This window comes from Condylostylus longicornis, unplaced genomic scaffold (assembly GCF_029603195.1).
Source record: "Condylostylus longicornis isolate FDR11 unplaced genomic scaffold, ASM2960319v2 ptg000011l, whole genome shotgun sequence".
NCBI lineage: Eukaryota > Metazoa > Arthropoda > Insecta > Diptera > Dolichopodidae > Condylostylus > Condylostylus longicornis.
The window spans coordinates 3,487,989-3,506,429 of NW_026577980.1; the positions used below are offsets into that span (position 1 = coordinate 3,487,989).

At 23.6% G+C, this 18,441-nt stretch overlaps 1 protein-coding gene across 7 annotated transcripts in view; it reads left to right on the forward strand.

Moving 5' to 3' along the window:
- LOC129619338 (uncharacterized) overlaps positions 1-16,066 on the forward strand; it is a 63,724-nt gene extending 47,658 nt beyond the window's left edge. For 3 of the 7 annotated variants that reach the window (XM_055534585.1, XM_055534582.1, XM_055534586.1), the window contains 8 exons: positions 1,775-1,893; positions 2,004-2,150; positions 4,375-4,474; positions 4,738-4,852; positions 11,982-12,031; positions 12,624-12,715; positions 15,028-15,101; positions 15,547-16,065. In XM_055534585.1, coding sequence (XP_055390560.1) covers positions 1,775-1,893; positions 2,004-2,150; positions 4,375-4,474; positions 4,738-4,852; positions 11,982-12,031; positions 12,624-12,715; positions 15,028-15,101; positions 15,547-15,745 — 896 coding nt within the window. In that variant the 3' untranslated portion in view covers positions 15,746-16,065. Of the gene's footprint in view, positions 1-1,774; positions 1,894-2,003; positions 2,151-4,374; positions 4,475-4,737; positions 4,853-11,981; positions 12,032-12,623; positions 12,716-15,027; positions 15,102-15,546 lie in introns of all 7 variants that reach the window. The other 4 variants (XM_055534580.1, XM_055534581.1, XM_055534584.1 and 1 more) reach the window with 3 other exon arrangements.
- The last annotated feature ends 2,375 nt before the right edge of the window (positions 16,067-18,441 follow it).

Consider the following 18,441-nt stretch of genomic DNA (forward strand, 5'->3'; position numbering starts at 1 on the left):
AACAAAATAACAATCGTATTCTGGAGCCGAAGTGCACGAAATGTAGGTATTTATACACAATTCAGTATTTTATTAATAATAGCTTAATTGTGTTGTAATACAACATTTTTGCAATTCTTAAATCAGAGATTCCTGACTACAAAATACAGTTATGCGGCATTAATATGTAATTCAGAATAGTAATTTGTGAATTATGTAGTATTTCAAATATTTTTACAATTTTGAAATTTGAAACGTTATGCGGGGACTCTGAAGTATAAGGACACATTCATTAATACAAACTAATTAATAGTAACTAACATTTTATTGTACCTATATACTTATGGTCTAACAGAAATTCAAAATAAAAAAATGCATCTGACGACCTCCATTTAACTTTTCATGTTATTTTGTATTTCATTTACACATACATACATATGTACCTACATAAATAAATTTCAAATCCAATACTTTAGAAATTTATGAAATGTTTAATTATTCATTTTTTTTTAACAAACCAATTTATATACTTAATTCATGAGTACATTATGCACCTTGCACAGACAATAGGGGCAATTTTTGAAAAAAAAAGTTATAAATTTAATTTTTGAATTTTTTTTGTTTTAATTTTAAAAATTATGAAATAATTTTTGAATATTTTATTTTTAGAAAAAAATAAATATAGACGACAGACATTTGATAATAAATAAGACGAAATTTTTGTAAATAAATTTTTTTAGCTTTATGAATAAAACCAAAATTTAAGCTCTTTATACTTTAAATTATGGTTTTATTTTAACATGGTAATTTTTTTTATGTTTAGATTTTCTGTAAAAAAGTTATAGTGAAGTATTTGAAACGTTTATGAATTGAATTCTGTAAAATAATTACAATATTAACCTTTTGTTCCCATAAGGTGCAAAATTTTTCTATGGAGCTTTGTTTGCATTTAGGTGCAAGCAAAAAAAATTTTCTAATTCGATTTTGCTAGTTGTTTATTTTAATAATAATGCACTGTTGTTCAAGTAATTTATATTCTGTCATTAAAAATTTTGCAAATATACCTGACTTCCGAAGCTATGTAAATAGTTAAAATTTTAAAATTTTATTTAAATTTGACATTTGAGCAGCTATTTCAATTTGTCATACCATAGAATTCAAACTTGTCAGCTATTTCAATTTACCTGACTTAGAAATGAAGTTTGTATAAATAATTTGACTATTCTAAAAATACCCAAACGATTATAATCAGTAAGCTTTTTTATAGAAAATCTTAAATATTTTAATAGGTATAATTAATTTTAGTAAGCAAAAAAAAACTTATTAAGATCTAGATAAATTAAAATTGAAAAATTTCGAAAATAACAGAAGATTATTCGGAAAACAATAAAAGTTTATTAACATTTAATAAAAAAAATGAAAAGAGGATATATTATTCCATTCCCAATATTCTTATCAACGAAGCAGCGTTACTAAAGCATTTATTAGAGTCATCATAAAAAACAGGAACTTTTATTGTACAAAATGAAAGATTCTGAAAGTGACTTCCGAGCACACTTCTATTATTTTCGAATTTTAACATCGCGCTAAATAGTTTTTTTTTTGATAATTCTGATAAGTGTCTTTTTTTAATGTTTACTTGATTATTTTTCATTTTAGTTTTTATTTAAAATTTGAAACAGTTTTTTTTTTTATTTAATTTAAGGAAAATTCAAATTTAACAGTGAATCTAACCTCAATTTATTTTTTTAATGTATATTTTTTTTAATTCTTCATCTCATTTATATTTTTATAGTAAGTTTTGGTGGTGCAGGATCTGCTCGTACCGAACCGATATCATTAGCTACATTAGATCGTGATTGTTTTATAATACCAGTTCATAGTTTAGATAGATTTTTGCCAGCAGGTATACCGGTAATTATAAATCTGGATATATAATTCAGAGCCAGATTTCTTTTCAATATTTTTGATATTTTATTGGAATAAATAAAAATTAATTTTTTTTTTTTAATTTTTTATTTTAGTTACCTCCGCCATCAGCTGATGGTGCTGTGTCAAATAGTCCATTAAGTGTACTGGAAGTATCAGATCCAAAAGTATGTGTATTAGTCCATTTAATGAGTCCACTGGAACCAATAGATCCAGTTTTAGAATCACCTTTAGCTCATCCGGTAATTATTTAATAAAAAATTAATTAAATACTTAAATTTGAAGGCATATTAATTGTAATTATATTTTTTTACCCGTGGTATTTGGTATTATACCACAGATAAAAAATTTTCAAATATGCTTTTTTTTGAATACATAGTGTGTTTCCCATACGCATTTCGATTTCAATATAATATTTTTAAATAATTGGTTTACTATAATTAATTATTTACATAATGTACAAAAAAAAGATCCCAAAATTTAGTTACTTAATGTACTACAAATTTAAGAGCTATAAAATTTAATTGGCAAAATGTATATATAATCCTGTACGGACATTATTTATGTAATAATTACACTTATTTATTAACATTTTTAAGTAAAAACTTTTTGAATTTTTGTAAATTTGTAAAAACAAAAAGTTCTCATTCTACATAATTACAATGCGGATACAAAATATGAATATTTAATTTTGAACATATTTTTCAGTTAAAACCTTTTAATATGATTTTTCTGTTTTTTTTTGTAAATGAAATGCACAAATTATCATTAGAACAATTTAAAAAACAAATTGTGTTTACAATAATATTTTAGAAATACAATATTATCTTCTATATATGTACGTACATATTAAAAATAAAAACACATATTAAAAACTCAATTAAAATATTCAAGGATAACAATTTGTAAATGGTAATATGATTTTTGTTTCTTTTCTTTTTTCATTATTACATAATGGTAAAATATTAACATAAATGACACGGAAACTTTTAAAAAAATAAACAAAGTTTTAATTGTATTAAATTCTAATAAAAGCATGTGGTATGAGTAGTCGCATCAAAAAAAAAAAAAAACAATTAATAATGGTTTGATTCCAGGTTTTCGCTTCATAGACATGTTGTCCTTGAAATTTTAATTTCTTTCCTCGGGTGATCGTATCGAAGTTTATTTAGAAATCCACCAAAGTGATATACAGTGGTAAATTTTATTTGACTGACTATTCTGCGACTATATGAAGTGTGTTAAACTAGTCGACACGTCCGCGGCCCTCCTGAATCTTGCCTTTTCTTTTCTAATGTCTTTTTCTTTTTTAATCTTAATTCTTGAATATAGTATAAGCGCAAGTACCTTTACAGCAGCGTTCAGTATTGTTATACCTCGCCAGTTCCGTTTCGTAAGTTTCCCTTTGTTGGTTGCTTTATTACTATACTCCTTCTTCCAGCAACACGATATTTGTATTGTTTGCCAGATTTTATTGATATCTACTGTTGTATTGGAGTTTATTTTTAGCAGATTATTTTTAGATAATTGCTTCCGATTCTTGGCCTTATTTGAGAGTATTCTTACTTTATTGTAGATAGCGCAGATATTTTTGCGTTCCATTGCTTTTTGTGCTTCTATAGCTATTTTGTTAAAGTAGTTTCTACTATAATACTGTGGTTATACCAATAGTTTTTCTTTCAGTTATTTTCTTTTTTTAATTTTTTTTTTTCATGTATCTGAGATCCACTCATTCCTTTCTCCTATGGTAGCGCTTCAGACCTCTTCTCCCTACTTAACTGAATATGTTTTGCATATCTTCTTCACGAGCAATCGCCAGATTTTTTATTTTTTTGTGAAGTTTAGATGTAAATTCTGATATGTCGCAATCAGCCTCTCGCTGTTGCTATTCATTATACCTGAACCACGTTTGCGCATTACTTCCGACCTGTCATCAGTAAAAAAAATTAATAGTAAAAACCATTAATAGAAAAATAGTTGACAAACATTTTAAAATTTTTTAATATAAACTCAAATGTTTTTCAAACTAAGAGAATCCTTGACTCCGATGACACAAGGTAAATAAAATATCCTGATAAAATCCTGATTTTTTAATTATTCTTGATCCATTTCGTTACTCTACTTCGGGTAAACCATCGTAATCAATAAATTTAATATTCATTGATATATAAAGTGAATCAAATCTCTTTATTTACACATTGTTCTTGTTTTATTCTGCTTTTTCTATGTACTTTAATGTATTGTAATACATTTTAATAAATAATTTTTAGTATGACAACGGCATTTTGTTAGAATCTAATAAGTTAATGAACTAATCAAATATTTTAATAATTGTAATCAAAATAATTTTACATATACTCGGACCAATCCGTTTACGGAATATCTGTTCGTAACGTTCTTTGAAATATAATTTCTTTTAATATTCTTTAAAATTTTACTTTGACATTTTAATTTTCTTATTTTTAGTTGTTAAAACAGCGTGCCGTTGCTGCCGAATTGCTCAATGAAGTCCAACAAGCCAATACAGCATGTGGTGGAATGCTTTTAGCCAATATGGAAAGAAATGGTAAAATATATATGTAACATAAATTAGTTTCTATCATAAATAAATAAGATATTTAATTTTAGTTTTAATTTAGTTTAAGGGATTATGAAAAATTTATAATTAACTTTAATTGATAAAATTATGTAAATTTTGTATAATAATTTTGATTCTTAATATTAATAATTTTAATTACATATATATAATATATTTGCATACATATACAAATAAAATAATTTATTTGAATTTATAACTAAAATTACCTATTTTATTTTAATATATTGCAGCGGAATTTCCTTTCATAGCCTATTATGTGATAAATACAACACAAACGGATCCTTCTAATTTTTATTCTGGTTTACGTGTTTCGTCATTAACTAAATTTGAGCCAAAAAATTTAAGGTAATTAATTATTACTTTAAAAATACATTATTAATTTTAATTGGAATTATTGCGTATATAATAAAGAAAAATTGTTTTTGAATTAAAAATTTGATTAGGTTTTCTGCCTTATTGGCGCTGAATATTCGCATTTTTGTGCTCTTAGCTAAGTGGAGTTGTTTCGAGACCGGTCAGAGTCTTCTAATATAATTATACTATATTACATAAAAGGGAATTGAAATAGAAAAATTTTTAATTGTTATTGCATTCTAAATTACAACATTTTAGGACAAAAGTCTTATTGTGTAAAAAATCCAAGTTGCTAATACTAAAATTTTTGTACACGACAAGTAGAAAAGTGAAACTTTATTTTTATAAGTTTTGTTATGTTTTTTATTCATTTTTCTAGAAATTTTTACCGTTTAAAATTTTTTTTCAATTTCTTAAATTAGGTGAGATTATCGATTTAAATTTTCTTTTGTAACAGAGAGTATAGTAGTAAAATATTTTTTTTTTTACAGAAAAAGCTTTCAAGGACATTTTTATATAAAAATAACCTTGCATCTCTTTTATTTTTCTGTTAACAACCATAAAAAGAATACAAAAAAAAACAAACTAAAATCACATTAATATTTCAAATATTGCCACATGTTAAAGAAAATTAAAAAAAGAAAGCACCAATCTTTAAATAAATTAAAGTTTGTATGTAAAAAAAAAGGCAGAAAAAAGTAATTTACATATTAATATTCTTTTCTTTCCTCTTTCCTATTTTAGAATTCTTATAATTATTATTATTATTGTATATAGCGAACGTGCATTAAGAATAAGAAAAGTTTAAATGAAATTTTATACAAAACTTAAAGATTATGTGTTCAGGAATATTTAGAAACTTTTCTTTTTCTTTATAAGAACGTCTGTTTGCATTTCTTAAGTCATAGTCCATTTAATGGCCAAAGATTTCATGTTAATTTTAAAAGGAACTTCAAAATGTATAATAGATATGTATAATATCTAAAGATTGTAATTTAAAAAAATATAATATTCACTCGTAGAATCCTATGAAATACGGGCTTAACTAAGTCATAGATTTCTGAATGAATTCCATTCGTAAAGATTATAGCAGCACAATTTTCCAGAGCGTCGAAATCAGTATTTTAGTGCCACTAAAATGTTTATTCATATTTTTTGAATAAATAACATACAAAAGCATATTTTTTAAAAGCGAGTTTTTTAGTTTTTTCAATTTTCTTAACTATAAACATAGTTTATTAAGTTCAAATTATCAATAATTAAGAGAAATAAATTTGACCCACCAGAAAATAATAAAATTTGAAAGTATCAAAACACATTGTAGTCTCCACACACTGCAAACTTTCAGTAAAGATTTTTAAAATAATATTTTAATTGCTTTTTATACAAAAAAAAAATTTCTCATCTCCAATGCTTACCGTTTTTCTTCATATTCAGTTCCATTACTTTTATTTTACTGCGTTAAAATTTCTGAATTTATAATTAATCCAAAAAAAAAAATGTTCTTCGAATTTTATAAACTGGTATTCGTTTGCTTACATATTATGCACCTACATGTCATAAAAATTAATAGTCGTTCAATAAAGTCATGCAATTCATTATGAAAAATATCTGTGCAGATTTTTGCAATACATTTAGTATATATACACTTATAAATTTATTAAATGCAATTTTTACGGTACAAAATCTTAAAATATTCAAAATTACAACCTGCTCTTTTACAATAGTATATTGTGCACTCTATATAATGTCAACAAAACCACCAATGCACATATAGTAAAAAGAAAAACGTGAATTACATTTTTATATTTATAGAGGAAACCTTACTGTAATTCACATGGAATTTGAGTAAGTAAGAGCGGAATTTAGAAATTCAAAAAATAATAGTTGCATATTTATAAAAATGTAGGGAAAGTTTTTGTTTTTATATTATTCTTTTTCTCTTTTTTCCTTATTTTTTTTTTTTGTTTTGATGCTATACACATTTCATAAGTGCACATTTCATTTGATAAAAAAAAAAGAGTACCTACTCTACATACAATTTTAACCGGTAAGAAAACACAGAAATACTTAAGACAAAATATTATAGGTGAAGTGTGCAAGAAACTAAAGAAAATGGAAAACATTAAAAATATCAAGTGGATAAAATGAGTTTTTATACATTTTCGTTTTTTTTTCGTCTTTCAATAAATAATTGCATGCATAAATGTATGTAGGTATGTACATGGGAACATTTTATTTTCTTTTCTTCATAATTTTATTAGATTTTAGTATTTATTTTTAAAATTATTTTAAATATTACAATATATGTAATATTTTCCTGCGAAAATATTTTATTCATTCAGAAATTCAACCGATAGTTCGTTAAATTCATCTGTCGTTAAATTTCCGACCGTTCGTTGGATTGTCCATTTTGTTTTCGCCATTTCATTTCTCACTTCTTTGCAACACTTAATGTTGCAGTGCTACAACAGCACCGCAGTAACATTTTTGCAGTGTTACATTTTATATTTACTTTTTGATTTCATCCCTTGTTTTAATAGTTATCTTTGATATTCGATTTTCACCTAGATTTGATTTGTTAAAGTGAACAACCATCGCTATACTATTGGTGAAGTCGAGATATTGATCTTGTCGTTGTACAAACTTGTACGAAAATTTTCAAAATAAATGAAATTTTTTTCAAATGTTTTAATTAAATATAATTATTTATTTAAATATTAGTTTAATACATCGAAATAAAATATTATTCGATGATATTTTTTTAATAATAATTATTCTTTCTGTTCGCACCACACAATTCTATATACATAGAGTATTTAAATACAATAAGTCCTGTTGAACACGCTATATTAAAATCATTTTATATTTAATATGGGATTTTTTTATTTCATGTTTATTTTTTATATAATTAATATAATTTTATAAATTGTAACATATTTTTTCTAACTTAATAAATAACTTCCAAAATGTTAAGTAAAAGAAAAAAAAAACAAAAAAGCAAAAATTAAAATATAAAAAAATTAAAAGGTAAAAATGTTTAGGTGCGTGATTTCCGGCAAAAAAAACTTAATTTTTTTTTTACATATTTAATTTTTCCCTCCATTTTCTAGGAATTTATTTTGAAATAAATATTATTTCTTTAATCTAAACAATTAATGTGTTTATATCAAAATGATTTTATTAATTTTTAAATGAAATAATTTAAATATTAGAAAAGTTACCATTTTATTTGCAATATACATATATATAAAAGCGTTCAGTAAAGACGAGTAGACACATTATGGGGCTGTTTTTTTCTTTTTTACGAGTATAAACGACGTGTTCTTTACGACAAATCTAAAAATTTTAATCACCAATTTCATTCACCAACAAAGCAAGATGTTCTTTAATGCACCTTATAAGGCAAATAATATTGAAATCCATACGTACAAAATTAAAATATATTAATTTTTGTCTAATAATTTGACTAATGTATACATGTAGAATTTCGCTCCCATACCACCATACTGTCAACAAATATGAAATTTTATGAATATTTTAAAAGAATTTATGAAGTTAATTAAAAAATATACATTTTTAAATTATAATTGAAATACAATTAAAATTAAGAAAAGAATTTTAGAAAAAACTTATTACTCAGCAAAAAAAAAAAATACAGAAATGGTATATTTTTTCGGGTATTTTACTTTTTATTCTATTATATTGTATAATTTTCAACTTAAAATTGGAAGAAAATGTGCTGATAAGTTTTATTATTACGTCCATTAATTTGTATGTCTTTTCATTCATCCGTTTTTGTGTATAACTTTACAGGCTTTAAAATAGAAGGCTCAAATTTTGCACACAAATTGGTCTCTGCAACAAAACAGCCTCTTTAGAATTTTTATTTACTTTCAATCTTCTCTGAAAGTTTTACCTCTTCTAAGTGTTATTTTTGTCGTGTAGAAGACGCGATCTTTAAGCCCCTTTCGCGTCGACCTACAGTATCTTTTATGATTCCCATTCCTACTCACATTTGTATTATAACTAGACCCTTAAAAAATTGCAGTATAATAATTACCTCAATCAGGAAGTCTTTGATCGGGATCCCTTTCGAAACATCCCAGTGGTAAGGATGTTACTGCCTCCCATTCACACCAATAAGTGCCCCATCGCCCTCTTCTAGGCAGAGACGTCAGATCTCGCATTCCGCCCATCTTTTTCATATGGAACATCAAGAGCCAATGTCCAGTGAGTACACCTGTAGGTTCAAATATGGAGGACTAAGTGTGACCAGTACTCGCCTTCTCAACACCCGTTGTTGAAGGGAAATGTGCTTCTTTAAAAACCATTGATTTCGATCCAAAATTTATTTAAAATAACAATGACATTTTCATTTTGTTCATAGTATATACGTTATGTATACTCGTACACATTTCAATATATTTCTTCTAAATTAGAGAAAATTATTACGTATATACATGTGTGTATAAATTTGCATGAGCGTATATACACTTATACAAATTCATAATTACTCTACAACGTTTGTTATAATGTTTGTTATAATATAACATAACAGAGGAAGTATAAAGTAATCAATTATCATACAATTATATGTAAATGAACAATAGGAAAAAAGATTATCCTTTTAACTTTTTTTTTTGTATTAAACTAACAAAAATTTAAAAAAATTAATAAAATATTTTATACGAATGGAATGGTTTTATTCTGTATATTATTGTAGTAGGCCTTGAAATGAAGAAAAATATTATTATTTAAACTATGTATATGTATATCAAATATCGTGTATCATTCTTATAAAATACGTACAAAAGCGTGTAAATGTATGTATGTGTGTATAGGCACATGAAAAACATAAGTGAATAATTACACTTTAATAATTTTGTTACATTGAAATGGGAAAAAATAAAAAGATAATATTATGTATAATTAATTGTAATGTACATATACATGTACATACATATTTATAAACATTTACTTGACTATGTACGTATATATGTATAGAATACTTTATTTAATTATAAAAAATATTATTACTGTTAAGTAAATGTATTTGGCCTTTCATAAACGCATGCTATGTCATGGTATAAGGTTGCAGAAATACAATAATTGAGAATTTCAAATTTTAAATCCATGAAAATGTTCTATAAAGAAAACTGTTCGTCATTAAATAAATCATAGATTAGCTCTTAACCTAACATCTAGCAAATATAGGATTCATTATTTTCTTACTTATTCTTATAATTAAATGCTAATTTTCTAATATACGATATACGACTAGAAATTGTAATTTATAATCTACATGAGCAGCTTAACTAAATGATATATATACTCCTTTTATACAATATGATATAAAATAGATTTTGCAATATAAATAAATTTCCAAAATTTTTTGGAAAAAGTGTGTTTGTTAGTCTCACTCTGCCTGCATAAATTATATTGAACTTCTATTAAAGTAGGAATGTATGACATAGCTGTAACCATCATTTATATCACATAAAGTATGCTTTCCATAAATATAAATTATTTCAATAGATAATTTTTATAATTTAAATTTAATTATTAAAACGAAATGTGCTAACTTATTAACCATGAGTTTAATTGACTATATTTTTATATAACAAATTTTATGTTAGAAAAAAGCACATAAACCAAAAAGGTCTTTTTTGAAATCTACTATTTTATATACGTATGTATGTATGTATTTATAAAAAATTTAAACAGGAAAAAAAAATATTTCCGAGATAAAATTTCAAATTTAAAAATATAATTCTTATCTTTAAAGTCATAAATTATGGGTGAATTCTATTAAAACCATTGAACTGGACAAACATTTTGTTTATTCACCTACATATACATAAATATGTATGTATGTATGTATATGTATGTATTTTATGAACCTGGAACAAAAAACTAAATTTATTGAAATGAAAAATGAAAATGAATTTTGTTTTTTTCTTTCATTTCCTACATGAGCGTACATACGTACATACATTATCTACCTAATGAAAAAGGTGGTTTAAAAAATTTGTTAGTGTTTTTTAATCAAAACCGATAAACCTGCATACAATTCGAGATACATAGCTCTAATAACAATAAATTTTTATTACAATTACAAAATTATCGGTTTTAATTTCCGCTTCACTAATTCTCTCATATAATACATACATATATGGAAAACGTATAACAGTTAACTGAAATTGTTCATGAATTCGCTTTCCATTTAAGAATCTTTTTTATTTATTGATTTGCATTACCACTTTTTTTGTTTTTGCCTTTATCTAACACGAAATATTCTGTGGTCTCACACACATTTGAAACAGACAATATAACATTTTATATTATAAAAAGTGAAAACAACAAAAAATGAAAAACCAAATCAAGTATATAAAGAACATAAAAACGATCGCATACTCAATGAATTTAATATTCAATCATTTCAAAAGTTAATAAAGTTTAACATAAAATATAAAATCACTATTCTGATTACATAGTATATGTATGTATGTATATAAAATTTCGTTTTAATTCTCTTAATCCTGAAAGAGTCATTTTATATCTATTCTGTGTGTATTTAGAAAAGAAAACCATTTTTCGAAAATAGAATTTAAAACAAAAAATATGCAATTGTAGTTTCCAATTATTAATATTGTTCTCAAAGATTAAAGAAAAAAAAATACAGAATATATAAAAAAATAATAAAATGCAATGTTTCGCTAAACCTATACTATATAGGAAGAAAAAAAGTAAGGAAAGAAAACAGATAAAAAAATAAAAAGGAAAAGAATTTATCATTGTTATGTCCTTCCGCAAAATTGAGGTCAGTTAATATGAAATCATTTATTATATATACTCGTAACAATATTTTAAATATAAGTATATTGAATTAACTTTAAAAAATTGTGGGTAAAACAAAACTGTTTCAACAAATGTTAGTTAAGTAAAAGGTCAAAATACTGCGAGATTACTTCAATGTGACTGCTACACCATTTATTTGGTTCTGAATTTATATAACGTGTACTTTTTTTTGTTTATTTTTTAAAATGTTTAATTAAGTTAGAATAAATTTATGGTTATCTTTTTTTTAACATTATTTCTCTCAATTTTTTTTTTTCAGATACACTGCCGCTCATACTTTAGACCTTTATTGTGAAGTTGCAGCAATATGTAAGTATATACCGTGGCCGTTTTCAATGTTGTTCATAAAAAAATGTTTTTCGTCCTAAAAATAAAAAAAAAAATATACTCACATCTGCTGTTCTAACTGGAATAGTAGATGTCGGCTTCATTATATATAAAATAATTAAAATGATCTTAGATCTACTAGACACACAAAATTTTTAAAAGAGCCCACATATAGGACAATAACCCTTTTTATTTATGTTGTACTGTATTTAATCGTTTTAGTTTTCTTTTTTCAATTTCATATTTCTGCTTAAATGGCTCTCGATTGTAAATTTCCAAAAGCTTGCTGAAACCCGGGCACTCCCTCTTTAGTTCCAACCTTTTCTTTTCTACTTCGCTTCTTAGTACCTTACGGATCTTGTTTGGTCGGAACCCGCAAAAGGACTTTAGGTCAACAAAATAGCAATTGTCTGCTTGTTTCGCCAACATATCTGATTCCTAATTTCCTCACACGTCAAGATACACCTTCTCCTCTATTGAATTGGCACATAATTTTGAGCTGTGACTGTAATTAATGCATTTATAGTTGAAATTAATTAATTTTATACTAATTATATTTTCTTACTTTTTTAAGGTCGTCCTCCTTTAAGTGTGACCCCAAATGAAATTGGGAATTTAAAGAAATCTCAAACGCCATCAACTGGTTACATAATAAGCGTATACAAAGTAAGTTTTAATTTTCATGAATAAAATGCATATTTTAAATTTTTAAATAAAGAAAATTCTCTTATGTGTATGTTTCTTAGTTTAAATTTAAGATTTATGTATATTCTAATATATTATTATAAGAATGAAGTATTTAGATTGACATTTAATCGAAAAAGAAATAAATCCATTTCATTTATTTATTTTATCGAAAATTCTTCTATCTAATTCTTTACATACAACAAACTTACATCTGTACTTAGTACAATAATGTACAAGATGCTTAAATATTTTAATTCAAATTGTGTCATCAACACCTACAATGATAAAAATGTTCTTAACATTTTAAACATTTGTTATTATTGTATGTATTATATGTATGTATATGTTTCTATAAATAATATGTGTATGTGTTGAAATATTGTAAAAGAATAAGCATTTAAAATCGATAATGCATGTCTCAAAATAAGAATAATTTATTTTTTATCACTTGCTTAAATTTATTTTAAATTGTCATCTCATTTTCTTTTCAATACTTTAAAATACTTCCTTTTCATATAAAAATGTGATTTTTGAATAAAAACAGAGAGTGAATATTGTTACAAAAAAGTTATTAGGAATAGACTAATCAAAAGAATAGTCTCGTTTGTCTTCATTATTCTTCAAATAGATTTTTTTTTCTTATCAGATTATTATCAAAAACTTAGATTACAAGTGTAATGATAATATGAAACTATATTCAAAATAAATATTTTAAATCCTGATTGTATCAGGAGGAATAATCACCCCCACCATGAATTCAAAATATAACAGGTTTAACTAATTAAATTATGCTTAATAGTTTTGCGAGAACATAGTTTAAATACAATTCTACACGAAAATTAAGCGTTTGTCAGATTAAACGGTGTTAACGGTAAATGTTTTGACAATAAATGTCTCGACATTAAATGTCTTCATAGCAAATATATTGACAGTAAATGTCGTGACAGTGAACACCTTAACAGTAAATTTACTCGACAGTAAATATAACACTAAATGTCTTAAGAGTAATTGCCTTGACAGTAAATGTGTCGACAGTAAATGTCTTGACAGTAAATGTCTTGACAGTAGAGACATTTATTGTTAAGACTCGGCGACAGATTTACTGAAACAATAGGCAAGGAAATCATTTCATAAATCACTTTATTAAAATATTAACGAAATATAATATTCCGCTGCCGTTTTGCTTTTGATCTGTCACTTCGTTAATAACAATAAATTCCGCAAATCCCATAGCAAATGTCTTGGATCTCAAAATGATGCCGTATGTATCATATGCTGTTATTGTTACTGCAATTATTCTTCCATGAATACTAATAATATGCCAAAGAAAATAATTTTACAAAATCACATCTATAGTCAAGCTGAATATGTTTCCCTTCTATATCATAGACTATGTATACATTGACTTTTAACTATGCTGTACTGTAGGTAAAACCGGCCGTAATTCGAATCGGACTGTTAGATATTATAATCCAATACTTTGTACTTAGAGGTAAGAGCAAGAGCGATTGAAATAAGCCTGTAATTGCTACGCTAACCGGTTGAGTTATAATTATTGACATTGATACGTGTACATTCATTATTATGTATTATTATTAGTATAATAAATTCACAACATTTTCTTATTTTGTTATAAATTGTTTCTAAAAATAAACAATAAGAACGTGATGTGCATACTTATATGATATGTATTATAAGATTATAATTTTCGAGTAGCTATACATATGCATTTTTAATCGAAATTATCATAATATTCATATCTACATGTGATTTTCTATGTATTTTCACTTTAATCATATATAAGTGATAGGGGATTTGTGTAGGTATATTTACCGTTGATATGATTTATGTATGTAAAATGAAATTTCTAAACAAGAATAAAACATAATAAATAATCGAAATTCTTTTAGGATTATCATTTCAATCAAAGAATTTTATAGACTTTTGTAGCATAATATATGAGAGTATGAAAGCATCAATGTAATATTTAGTCTTTTCAATGCAGAATTTCTAATTACTTCCTTAAAACTTAAAGATTTGCCCTTTTCATATATTTTATATACAAGCAATACGTTTTATTTCTTAGCGTAGATATATTGCGACCTGAGCATAATTAACAGTGACAGCTCTCCTTCTCGGTATTCGTCAAACTATTCTTTATTTCTTTAATTTGTTATTATCCATCATCATGAGTTTATTACCAATTATAAGATTACATATGTACAGTGATTTAAAGAAATTTGTTTATAATTATGATTATGAATAATAAACTAAATATTTTCAATTTTCAGGTGTTCGAGGGGGATGATGGGGAGCGTTTCGAAAAGAACTGGTTATATTGGACTGGTGCCAGAATGCTTTACAGGTTCGTTTTATATATAATTGTATGTAATTATCTTTTTGGTTAATCTAATTTATCAATAATATAAAATTTAATTACAAGACCTATCTACATTGAACATAAAATGGTTTCAATCATAAAATAGTATAAAAAACACCAGGAATAAAAAAATTTCAAAATTTTATAAACCGATTTGGACACTTGACTGCTACACTTTAAAATCCACTACTTTCAACAATTCCGAATATTTTTAAGAAGTTTAAATTAAATATCTTTCTTAATATAACATTTCTTAATAACTTCTGCTACTTTCCTAAATCGATGTATAGAAATTTCATGAATGTATAAAAATGTCATGTAAAATAAATAAATGTTATATGAAACATATACTTATATATTATAAATGACTTATGTGACAAATATTACAAAATCTTATAATTTAATTTTTGTCTTTTTTTAATATTTTTAGATATTTACCACGTACAGCCGGCCTTAAACGTATTGCATTACATAAAAGTATTTCACAGAAAGGTGATAAAATGTATCTGTTAATTTGTGAATGTTCGGATTTGCTTAAAGATATATCAGCAGCTGCATTCCTTATACCAGCTTTACGTGCTCGCTTATGCGGTTATACAGGATTGTACCGACCAATACAAGCATTTTAAAAGATTTTCCTTTTTTTGTGCTAAGAGTGTTCTAATTTTATTTATTTATTTTTTATTTAAAATGTTAATAATATAGGCATATAAAATATTTTATATTTTATTTTTTTTTAAATTATCATAAATTTAAAACATTTTGTATGTATAAAAAGAGAAAACAACGCATAAGTAAATTTTTGTTTATTCGATAATTAATTTAAAAAAAATTTATGTATACTTATATAAAAATTTATAATTAATTTTAAATATTTTCTTATTATTAATTAAGTTAAAATATTCAATCATTTTATAAAAAAAAAATATAAAAAAATTAAAAAAAAAAGGAAAAATTAAATGAATACAGTAATTAGTTAAGAGAATAGAAAATAGAAAATTTTTGAATGAAATAAAAAAAAGTATTTTTCTAAAAAAAAATATTTTCGTACCTTATTTTGTAACAAAAAAATTAAGTAGAAAATTAAATATATATGAAAAATATAAATTAAATATTACAAATACCTTAAACTAGTTATATTAATAAATTAAAAAAACAAAATAAAAACTAAAATCAATTGCTTAACATGTTTGCATATATAAAATACAATTCATAATAAAATGTAGTTTAAGTTAAAAGCAAAAAAATAACTAAAATTTCTTTAGATAAATCGAGCATTGAAAACAAAATTTTTAAATAATTTTTTTCTATAAATAATTTCAAATATTTTTAATTTTTTCATTAATTTACCTATGTTTGTTTAATTTTTTTCGTTTATTGTTTTTAGAATAGAAATTTAAATATTTTTTTTATTTAATTATTTTTAAATTTCTTGATATTAGGCATGTATGTTATTTTGTATTTTTCTCTTGTGTGGAGTGAAAATATTTTCATGGCATGAATAGAAGATGCAGGGTTAAAATTTAATGTAAAATTTTACGTTTTTTTTTTTCTAAAATTTAATGAGTTAGATTAGAATTTGAGTTGGAATTTTTTATTGAAATTAATTTTTATTTATTTTGCTTTTGAAAGAATGATTAAAATGTTCTTATCACTTTAATTTAATGTATAAATATGTATATAATTATTTAAACATAATAATATGTATGCCAATATATACATACTTGTATGTAAACAATAAAGCGTAAACGAAATAAAAATCATATAAACATACATTTTATTATATGTAGACACATTTGAAAAATTTATTATAATTATTTTATATATATATATATATATATATATGCGTATAATATATATATTTTATAATACCAAATATAGTGCCCTGTTATAGGTGATAATTATATTCAAATAAAACCATTATAATTATTACATAAAACACAAAAAATTATTTTAATTTTAATTTTTGAATTTCTTACATTAATTTTGTTATTAAAGATATTTTTCTATTTTATATAATTAAAAATTTCCTTTTTTGAATTTTTGTTTCATTGAATTTTTAATAAAATACTTGTATAATTATAATTAAATTGGTAATCTATATGCATACCAGCATATACCGAACAATTTAAAAAATTTTTGAACCAAAAACGAGTGATTGAATTAAAATCTTATATATTATATAAAAATCAAATCAATTAATTAAAATTACAACTTTTAAAAATTCAAAATTTATATTTATAGAAAAAAAACCAAAAAAAAAATTAATACTAATTATATAATATTGCTTGATTATTTAAAGCGCATAACTATAAAATGCTAAAAATTTAAAATAAAGAAAGGCTTTCAAGAAAAGAAAAAAATAAAATTTTTAAATATACAACATTTATTTTATTTAAAGTAAATGAAATAAAAAATCTAATATTATGTATTAGTATGTACAAAAGTAGTTTTCTCAATAAATTTGATATATATGATTAAAAATTTCTGAATTCTATAATTGAAAAATAGTGAAATTATAAAAAAATTTTCCGTTTCATTAAATTTTTTCATAATTTTCCAATAGTATGAAATTTTACAAAAATTTTTCATACATATTTGATTTAATTCTAATACTGTTTTTGTAAATATAGCATGAATAAAATAATAAATCATATTTATATTGCTTTCATGTAAAATATGGGATTTTCGATAATTCAGTTCTAACTTAGGTCTTAATGTAAAACACGTTCAATACCCTAATTCCTATATTATAAAATGAATCTTAATTTTTTAATTCTCAAAACATTATTTAATTTTAATTTTGCAAATTATGTCGCAATATGGCAAATCGTATTATAAACTCGTATGAATCTTAAACACGAAATTTGTTCAAAATCTTGAAAAAGTCAAGAAATAATAGATAAATTAATATAAAATTATTTATAAATAAATACAATAAGTAAACAGAAAACCAAAGCAAAATAAACTAAAGAAAAAAATATCGAAATTATTTTAATTTTAAAAACTCGTTTTGGAAAAATTAAAAAAAACATTATTTAACAATCATCTACTTCAGTATGTATCTCTTTAAAATATGTATAGGACATCCTGTATTATAAAATCAAAATTTTCTTCTAATCACAAGTAATCAACATAATTTTACATAATTTTTATGATGAAAATATAGAATAGCTTAGTTTCGATAAATCAAATTAAATGTAAATTAAAACAAATTAAAAATTAAACTTAAAGACATTTTGTAATTAAAAAAATAAAATCAATCGAGCATTAAAACCAAGTGCATGCATATTAAAACTAAAAAGAAACTGCAAATATTAAATTG